Genomic DNA, 9843 nt, shown 5'->3' with positions numbered 1-9843 from the left:
TTTTACTATTATTGTGATTGTTTTGGCGTTGGTTATATAATATATTTATCAAAACATGAAATTGTACTTAAATCAATAGATTTAGCAGAGGGTCGCATGTCCGGCTCTTGATGCCAACAATCTTCAATCAATTCTAGCAATGGATCACATTTCTTTATAAGTTTGACTTCCAGATCGGGCCGTTCCCCACTTAGAGTAAGATATTTCCTTGCTTCTGCCACGCTATTCTCAAGGTGATCGAAAGGCCTCCTGCGCGACATTACCTCCCATAGAATAATGCCAAAGCTGTAAATGTCGCACTTTTCCGTATATTCTTTTCCTTTGAGAACCTGCGAGTGATCCATTCAATTTACGAATATTTTAACTTTATGCAAATTTGTTGCTTATAACACAAACCTCGGGTGCTACATAAGAAGGGGTTCCAATTTCGCTCGTATTTGTTGTCGCCAATTCTCTGACAGTGCCAAAATCGCCAATCATCAAATGTTTGAAATTTTTGGTTAGTAGCAAATTTGAAGTTTTCAAATCTCGATGAATAAGGGGCGGTTCCTTGCCATGCATATAAGTTATAGCCTATAAATGAGAATGAAAACATAATTATATGTTTTCATTTACAGTGTACGAACGAACCTTAACAGTCTGAATCATCCAGTCAATAGCATCTGACACTTTGTAACTATGCTGTTCATCGTCATGTAAGTATCCGTAGAGAGATCCACAGTCTGCATATTCCATAAGTATATAAACAGACTCCGAATCAGTGGTGGTCCCATATAATTTTACAATATTTTCGTGGTCAACAAGTGAAAGCATCTTGACCTCATGATTAAATTTTGTAAGGACATTGCTTTTTGGCATTAGCTTTATTTCTTTTAACCCAATAACTAAATTACCCCATTTAGCTCTACAAACAGAGCCAAAGCTACCTCTCCCAATTTCCTGCAAGGTTAAAATTGAATTATCTCAAGGTTAATTTATTTTGTGTCTTGATACCTCGTATTTATCTATATCCCCAATATTGATAGTATCTGAGTACGGTGTCCTGTGGGAAAATTGAATAAAATTAAGCGATATCGGAGAGGAAAAATAAAGAAGAAAAATAATTAATGTTTAACTAAATTAGTTATTATTAATATTAGATAAATATTTTCTCACATATCCTTATGTTCAGAAGTTCTTCGTCCAGAATGTTGAGGCCACTGGATCAGAAATTACATTGAAAATATGTTTATAATTTAAAAGTCTAAGCATAAGCATACTATAAATTACCTTGTGTGGACCCGTTGGTTTTATCAAATTAGAAGCTATTAAAGGATCAAGGGCTCTGCAACCAATTACGTAATAAAAATTGATTTAATTATCTTACAATTTTGTACTTGTTGAAATTTATTTCAATCTTACATGAGTATATCCGTGAGTTCAGAAGCGATTTCTTTCATTTCTACAGTTGTACTCCAGCTGTTCAGCTGGCTCCAACAACGTGAAATTATTTTTTTTATGGGCTCTATGCCTTCTGCAGTAAGAAAGTCCGTAATTTTACCTTCCCCGAAATTTGTAAAAGCCTTCGTGCGTAAAAACACCTCCGCCAAAATACTTCCAAAGTTTTCAACGTCGTAAATAGTACTATTCCTTTTAGACCATTGAATGCCAAAAATTTTCAAGATTCGGTAGTCATCGGTTAGAAGTAGTAGGTTATATGGCCTCAAACGTTCATGGATAACAAGCTTCGGTGTCATGGCATGCAAGTAAGCTAAACCCTATAATTGGAAATGTCAATTGCAATATTGCAATTGCATAATTGTCAAACAAGAGTTTATCCATAAGTTTTACAACAGACCTTGGCACACTGGATCATCCAATTAAGCGCACGCGCCACTGTATACTCAAACTCTTCTTCTCCATACAAATATTTGTGAAGGGATATACCCTCTGGGTAATTCATTAGTATAAAAAATGTATTATCATGGATGGTCATTCCATAGAGTTCCGCAATATTCTCATGCCTAACGCGGATAAGGTTTCTGACCACTCTTACAAAACAGTCGAAGTTGAAATCGTCCCCTTCAAAAGACTCCCTTGTGCATCGCTGCACTGCGATCTGTTGTTGATGCCAATTAGCTTTGTAGATATTCCCGAAGGTACCTTTCCGAACACTTTCCTGATGGGTGAAAATAATGGTTTTAATAAATGAATTATATTTTATTGTATGTTACCTTTTCAATATCAATTTCCTCAAATTGTACATCCGGAAGTACTTCAGCTTCAAGCCTAGCTACTTTTTTAAACTCCCTGGGAATATGTAACAAATAGAATTAGTTTATTGATATTGAAAAACATAAATTTATTGATTGATAGAAAAGGTGATTTATGAGATATCTGTTATTGCTCTTACAACTTACCCAGGATTATTCAGCAAATCGATTAGTTCCATAATTGTGGGACGCTCTTCTGGTTCCGCCCAGCAGCTTTCAATTATTTCCTTGATGTCATTAAACTTGGAATCAGTTAAATCACTAAGATCCGGGCGTTCGCCTGAAAAACTTAAAAATGTTTTAAGCTATATTGTTATTATTTTAACTTCCGTACCTTCAATGATCGCTTGTAAATTAGTATAACTGAGCGGTTCTTCCCATTGATAAAAGGGCTTTCTGTGTGAAAACACCTCACATACAACAATCCCAAAGCTATATACGTCGCTCTCTTTTGTATGCGGGTTTCCGTCCAACACCTATTTTATTAGTGTTTATGAAATTATGTCATTAGTGTTTATATATTCTATTTTTTTTTAACTTCCCATTCATTTAGGGAATACAAACCTCTGGTGCTACATACGCTTTATTTTGATGGATGAAATGCGCATCCTCATCGGCCGGAAAACAATAATCACTTATTTTCAAAAGCGTAAAGTTATTGAACAGCAACATATTTTGGGAATTTAAATTGCCATGTATTCCTGTGATTATTTTCGTACGCAAGAGGTACTCAATACCCTTCAAGAGAAAAAAATGAAATCAAAATCTGTTAATTGGTTGGACAAATAAGTAAGTGCAAAGTACCTTTGCCGCCTGATACATCCAGTGGAGGGAATTTGAAATGGTATAATCTCGCTTTTCCTCACCATGCAAATAGTTGTAGAGTGATCCGCAAGTAGTATATTCCATGAGTAGATGCGCTATTTCCTGACTATCATAGGTTATGCCATATAATCGTACAATATTGTCATGGGCATTGCTGGAGAGAAGTGTAATCTCGTCGACAAGACCAGGTCTTATGTTATTTTTGCAAACTTTAATGTATTTTTTTAATCCTATCTCTATATCGCGCCATTCAGCTCTGTAGACAATGCCATATTCACTTTTCCCAATGACCTGTAGAAAACATATTTCAGATAGAACAAGTGAGAACGCTGCAGTCTGATCTCAGTATATTACGAGCTGATAACTGGTGGCAAAGAAATTGTTTGTCGTGGTAGGGGTAGAGCAGCAATGGGTGCGTGTGTCAAACATTGGATAATATTTAATGTGCTTTTCAAATTGCGGGAGATATAAGTATAGCGATTTTTAGGAAGGGATGGTCATAGCCAGGAATTTGTATTGTCAACCTTAGGAGAATGTTGATAGTCATCAAAATTTCAAGTTTGGAAACTCTTGCTCTAACATTGTGTCTCATATATGCTTTCGTGTTGCTGAAGATGGGATGGGAGTGGCCAAGGAATTTCTTACCAAATGTTCCTCGTGACCTATCTTCCAAATGTAGAAGAGATCGGAGATAGTGTTAGCAGTAATATACATATAAAATTTGGTGACTAGCTTAAATAGAAGATATATAGCTTTATCGATTTGCGTTACATCGTTCAGACGGACATGACAAAACCAATATACTCTTATTAAAGTATAAAAGCAGAAGCCAATTTGGCAGATTATTACATATTCACACAGCTTTATCTCCTTAAAATCGACGATACGCGGCTTTCTGAAAAAAATAGTTACTCAATTTAGTAATTAAAATTAAATATTGTGCTAAGATGTATTAGTAATTACCTCCATTTTTTCGTGTCAGACTCGACGTCCTTTAGTTTCTCCACTAATTCATCCATTCTATGTCGTTCTGCCGGTTCATTATGCCAACAATTTTTAATGAATATTTCTAATGGCTTGGAGGCCTTTACAGCGATATACTCAATGGGCGGACGTATACCTGTAAGAGTCAAAATGATGTAATCACTTCGGTAGGATGTCAACGTTCGTACCTCTTTTGACTGCTCTACTAATTAGTAATTCTTTATCAGTATATTCCTCATTTTGATACTGCTCGAAAGGGCTCTTGCGTGCCAATACCTCCCAGAAGATAATACCATAGGTATATACGACGCTCTGCTCTGTGTAAACTCCATCTTTGAGAACCTACGCACAAATTAATTTACATATAACATACATGATTACAATTTTCTTGGGTATCACACAAACCTCCGGTGCTATATAGCATTTATCTAAATTATTTTTCAACAATTTGCTATCATCGAACTCAATACAAAAATTACATAAGGTCACAAGGGTATTATTATCCATTAACTTCAAGTTTTTAGGCTTTAAATTGCATATGACACGTGGGTCTAGGTTCTCTACACATAAAATGTATTCAATGGCCTACAAATGAAAAGAGTATGCATGATCTGTAAGTTATTTGAGTACCAGTAATATAAATATTTTCGTTATAGCAAATACCTTAGCAAGAGAAATCATCCAACTGAAAGCGTGATCAACATTAAGGGGTAGCATCTTGTTGTGCACGTAGTCGAGTAGGGTTCCACCATCTAAGTACTTTGTTAGCAAATATGCAAATTCTCCATCAAGCGCGATGCCAAGTATAGGTACAACATTGCAATGCGATAAAAGCATTAGCTGCCTGCCTCGTTCTTCGACGATTTCGTCGATTGTGTATTTAAATTTTTTTACAGCAATTGTCAAAAAATAACACGTTGCCTCGAACGTGACGCCAAAATTTCCTCTTCCGATTTCCTGGAAGATGTATTTAAAACAATAAATATTATAAGAAAGCTTATGTAGTATTTCACACCACAATAATGACAAAAAATGAAATCAAAATCTTGTATTTCTACCTGGCGTATTTCAATTACTGCAAGGTCAATTGCTCCAAGGTCAATTGCTACAAGGTCAATTGCTGCAAGGTCCATTCCTGCATAGTCAATTTCTTCAAAGTCAAGTTTTGTTCCTTTATCGAAATTTGTCCAATTCAATGTTGAATGCTTACGTTGGCTGCAATCAAAGAAATCACCCGAAATATATAACATATTTAAGTGTTAAATGTCGTATTTCTCTCACCTAACACAGTCTCTGATATCGGAGAATATCTCATTAATCGCTGTCCTCTCTCTCGGAACCGATTTCCTGCATTCTTTTATTAATTTATCGATAAGCTCAGAGTTGGGTATTTGTATTTCACTAATTACAATATGATTGTTTGCTAAGAAAGTAATGGAATTAACAACTGAATTTTAGTACTTTTTTGTAGGTCATTCACCTTTGAATATAAGATTATTAGTAAGGTGTAAAGGTGGATGTAAGTGATTGCACGGAATCATGCGTGACAACAACTCCCAAAATAATATTTTAAAGCTGCGTATTTTGCACTGGTGATAGTGCTGTCCTAGGTCTCTTATCTGCGATAAAGAAAAATTAAGCAGGTTATATTTATATATAAATCGTATCTCATTTATAGATAACCTGCGGTGATATATAATCGCAAACGGTATTTCTGAAATGTTTATCATAAATGACACAGATATTTAAGGTGTGAAAGCAATCAGATAACTCAAGTCCTTCGGTATATATATCTCGGTTAGGTTCCTCGGAAAGAATGTGTTGAAGACTCTATAATTCAAAAGAAGATTAGAAGCTATTTAAGTGCATAGGCCATCAAATATGCATCGTACCTGTTGCTCCCAATGTAAGAAATTACTCAAATGCTCACCGTCGTCATACACATTCGCCATTGGTTTGTCAAAATCGTCCTCTTTATAATAAAATGTTGACTGAAATTTTAACTCTGTTAATTTATATCTAAAATATTTGAATATCAATAAGACGTACATTTCTTGAGCCCATTCTTGTTAAGTTCTGCACTTAAATGTGTTTACATATATATTTTATGACCGGCACGTAGACCAAGTATTTCCGTTCACTTGATCGAAAACTTGAAAAAATTAGCGATTACTCAGCAGCAGATCAATTGCGCACTTCGTGTGTGAATATAAAACGGTTGTTCCACATCAAGCTGGTGGTCAGACCATTGATATAGATCGTTATCGTTATCGCATGCTATATACAGAGTTGCATGTCATATTACAGATGTTATGTTACAGTCTGAGTATACGTCACTAGTGACCTGCTACAATATGTAGAAATTATGGTATACAGTTTATATTATTATCATAATGGATGGCACAGTGGAATACATTGATATGTTTGTGCTTAAAGATATTTTAGTTTGAACGCATGCATATTGCACTTCATTCTTCTGTCTGTTAACTCTGAATGCAACCGGCTGACTTTTGATGCTCATCAGATATCGATACTCCACTGAAATCGCAACTGACTCCATTACTGGTTCTCAATGGTATCGAAGCAATAGCATCAAGGTTTCCAGATAGCTTTGATCGTTTCTTGTCTCTTTCTCTCATTTATGAAATTCCACATGTACATGTGAAATTGTACATGTGTATGTATATGTATAATATATAGTATATATTATTTATAATATAAAACTTACGTATTTACACATTAACTTACATATTTTAGCGGGTACGTGCAGAATTAAACCTTAACTTGCATACCTATTTTGGCGTGGGTATCGCATTATGAAAGTGAATATTTTGATGCCTAGATTTATTATACTCTGATTCCGAAGGTACACGAGTATATTCGGTTTGCGTGTTTATTTGCTGTATTCAGTCAAATTGTCGCAGCTTTGTATTTTTATACTTTTGCGACTTTTATCAATCGGTCTACCCACTGATAGCACTATTCATTAATCAACAAATACAAAACAATGTCAAGCACACATTTTATTGTTACACATTTGTGTTGTGGCAGACGTTGAGCTTGGTTAGGTTCAATTTGACTTGTTTAAGCATAGTCGCAATTATTTTTCGAGTGAAACACATCTTTAGTCGCCAATATTAAATATTGAACAGCGAATTTTCATGCATGCTATCAGTATTTCAATCATGTGCACACTCATGTAATTGAAAATACAGGCATTTTGATCCTAAAAGCGAACACTTTGTTGCTCATTGGGCACTCGCTACAGTAAAGCATCGAGCAGGGAAGGGAGTGAAGCGGCGAGCGCTTGGCAGAGAGGCAGGCGGCTGGCTGCACTCATACAGCAGGTTCTAGGCTACAACATGAGAAATTCACACATAAATTATTATAAATGCTCACATGAGCACACATCACACACACACATACACATACTTGTATCACATGTATGTGTAGAACTATATATATATATATGTACATGTATATATATACAGTATATATGTATATATATATGTATATATTTATATATATATGTATATATGTAAATTGTGCGGATAGAGCGGACTGAACCGCACGTCATTGGCTAACAATTTACATAAAAAACTAATTTTGCTTGAGGCTGGCACTCGAGTTGACCAAAATGACTAAATGACCAACTGATGCATCTGATGTTGAATGCTGATACCGATGATGGAATGCCAACAGAAGGACACACACAAACATATACATATATATATATATATATATATATATATATATATATATATATATATATAGAAATTAAATTCACACGTTGCACATTGCATAATCCAAGCGATCAGCATAATAATCCAAATTCATGCGTAAGAACAGTTTCAATATCAGAGCGGGGCCTGTACCACAACTGTGGGCCATCATTGTGGCGATTAGTTACATATGCTGTCCGGGCATTTAAGCTCTCCGAGCCAAGTCAGGCAAGTGCTGATGGGTCGCCGCCGGCGACTGTCTGCCCAAAATGCAAATGCATAATTAAAATAATTTTGCAGACATGCGAACGGAAGCAATGAACATGCGACTCGGCTGCCCAGCATATATCATCCACTTGCAAAATGCTCCCTCACACTCTTTTGGTCTCGGACTGGTAGTCGGTGCCATAAGCTGCAGTCGTTACTTGAAAGCGCACTTGGTCGCAGTTATGGCTCTCGTTGAGCAAAAGTGCAATGACTGAAATATATGTCAAAGCATGGCCAGCAATCGTCTGCAAGCAGTCGCAAAGCCCAAAACCAAAACCTAAGCCAAAACCAAAACTGGAGTGAACCGAACCAGGGCACGTAATTAGATGCACGATAGTCATCAGAGGCCTATGAAATGCGAGAGCGTACAAATTATATTACATTCGAGTCTATGTATTCCAGTTCCTATTCATATTAATGCCGCCGGTGCTAGAATGCGACCATTGCAATGCCAAATAAAAGTCGCTTCTATTGCCTGATTGCATGCAAAGTATGCTACACGCTTTTACGAGCATAGTCGTTCCGACACTTGTGTGATTTACGCGAGATCTGGCAAAAACTTACACCCAAGGAAAAAATAAAAAAAATATGCATTGAACAAAAAAGGAAAACAATTCAACAAAGAGTTTTATGGTGTAGTCAAAACAACGAATCGACTTTTGCATACCCTAAAGAAAATGTTATTTGTAGAGAACTCGATAGCAATATCGAGCTGAGATAATTCTGAATCAATTGAGTGTTCTAAGAAATGAATTTAACAATTACTAAGAAAGACATGAAAAATCAAATATCAATTTTGTAAAACAAAAAAAAAAAATAAACACTCAATACAAATTGAACACCGTGAGATAAACTGAATTAATAATAAAATATACAGGTTTTTTTTTTGCTCTTTTGCCGAGTGCCCAACATGCCCTTCGCTGGATGGAAGAGGCGATGCGGCCGGCCACAAACATGCGTGTGCCTGTATGGTACCAACTTCACACCTCGCCGGCCGAATAAGTAAGGAGTACACTGTTCGGGAGTTGCGTTTGGAAGGGCGGAAAACAAACGCTGGCAGCAATGAAATGCAATGCGCAAAATGCATTTCCCGCGACTACACAATTGAAGTAATAAATCACGCCTGGTGGCAACAGCGTCATTGCACGGGAAGAGGGGGAAGGGGCATGGGAATCGCAAGGGTGGCCACATGGGCAATGTGGCCAAAGCGGCGAAGATTTTTTATGTCTGTAACTGCAAAAAAATGGCTGCCAGTACCAAAATGTTTGCAAGTGTGTACGTATTGCAAAGCTACATGCTCACACACACACAGAAGCATACATATGTGTGTGTAAATATTAAGTGCAATCATGTGGAAATACGCGAGAAATGGCAGCCCGGAGATGGGAGACGGAGACTACCTATTAAAATGTTCGCTCATTAATCATCGGCACAGCAACGCCGCGTTTTGCTTGTTGTTGCTTATTTTATTTAAATATTTCACTGAAGTCGAAAAAAAATATAAATAAATAAATAAAAAGAAAAAAATGTGTGCCAAAAATAAAAAGGAAATAAAATTGCAAATTTATGCACTTTTATGGGCGGCAATGGGTTGAAATATTTCTCAACTGCCACATAAATATTCCCAAAAAAATGTAATACATTTCATAAAGTTCTTCGTCGATTTCTATAACAGCGTTTTTTCTTCTTTTTTGTTTGTTGTTTTGGTTTTAATGCCAGAGACAACTGTAAATAACTGCAACAAATTGTATTTACTGTACATATTGCGCATACGCCGCATTGCACACAATAAA

The 9843-nt window shown here is 36.2% G+C and overlaps 1 protein-coding gene across 2 annotated transcripts; it reads right to left on the bottom strand.

Moving 5' to 3' along the window:
* Positions 1–6252, bottom strand: LOC116805453 (dual specificity protein kinase zak2-like). Of its 2 annotated transcripts, XM_043214855.1 has the most exons (24): positions 6111–6240; positions 5954–6052; positions 5745–5891; positions 5542–5680; positions 5343–5484; positions 5120–5276; positions 4725–5018; positions 4467–4646; positions 4250–4403; positions 4041–4197; positions 3927–3972; positions 3057–3368; positions 2817–2990; positions 2587–2728; positions 2400–2532; positions 2214–2289; positions 1838–2158; positions 1402–1757; positions 1270–1324; positions 1156–1199; positions 994–1042; positions 631–939; positions 397–573; positions 1–329 (listed from the first exon to the last, which is right to left on the bottom strand). In XM_043214855.1, exons 1-24 carry the CDS (start codon positions 6123–6125, stop codon positions 33–35), a joined length of 3975 nt encoding a protein of 1324 aa, XP_043070790.1. In that variant the 5' UTR covers positions 6126–6240; the 3' UTR covers positions 1–32. The 2 variants fall into 2 exon arrangements, with proteins under 2 accessions (XP_043070790.1, XP_043070791.1); XM_043214856.1 differs by lacking the exons at positions 1–329; positions 397–573; positions 631–939; ... (4 more) ...; positions 1838–2158; positions 2214–2289 and having other exon boundaries at positions 2429–2540; positions 6111–6252.
* Positions 6253–9843: the final 3591 nt, after the last annotated feature.

Source organism: Drosophila grimshawi, unplaced genomic scaffold, assembly GCF_018153295.1.
Source record: "Drosophila grimshawi isolate 15287-2541.00 unplaced genomic scaffold, ASM1815329v1 contig_311, whole genome shotgun sequence".
Taxonomy (NCBI): Eukaryota; Metazoa; Arthropoda; class Insecta; order Diptera; family Drosophilidae; genus Drosophila; species Drosophila grimshawi.
Note: the sequence above shows the minus strand (reverse complement) of the source record. Positions and strands in the feature narration are given on the sequence as shown.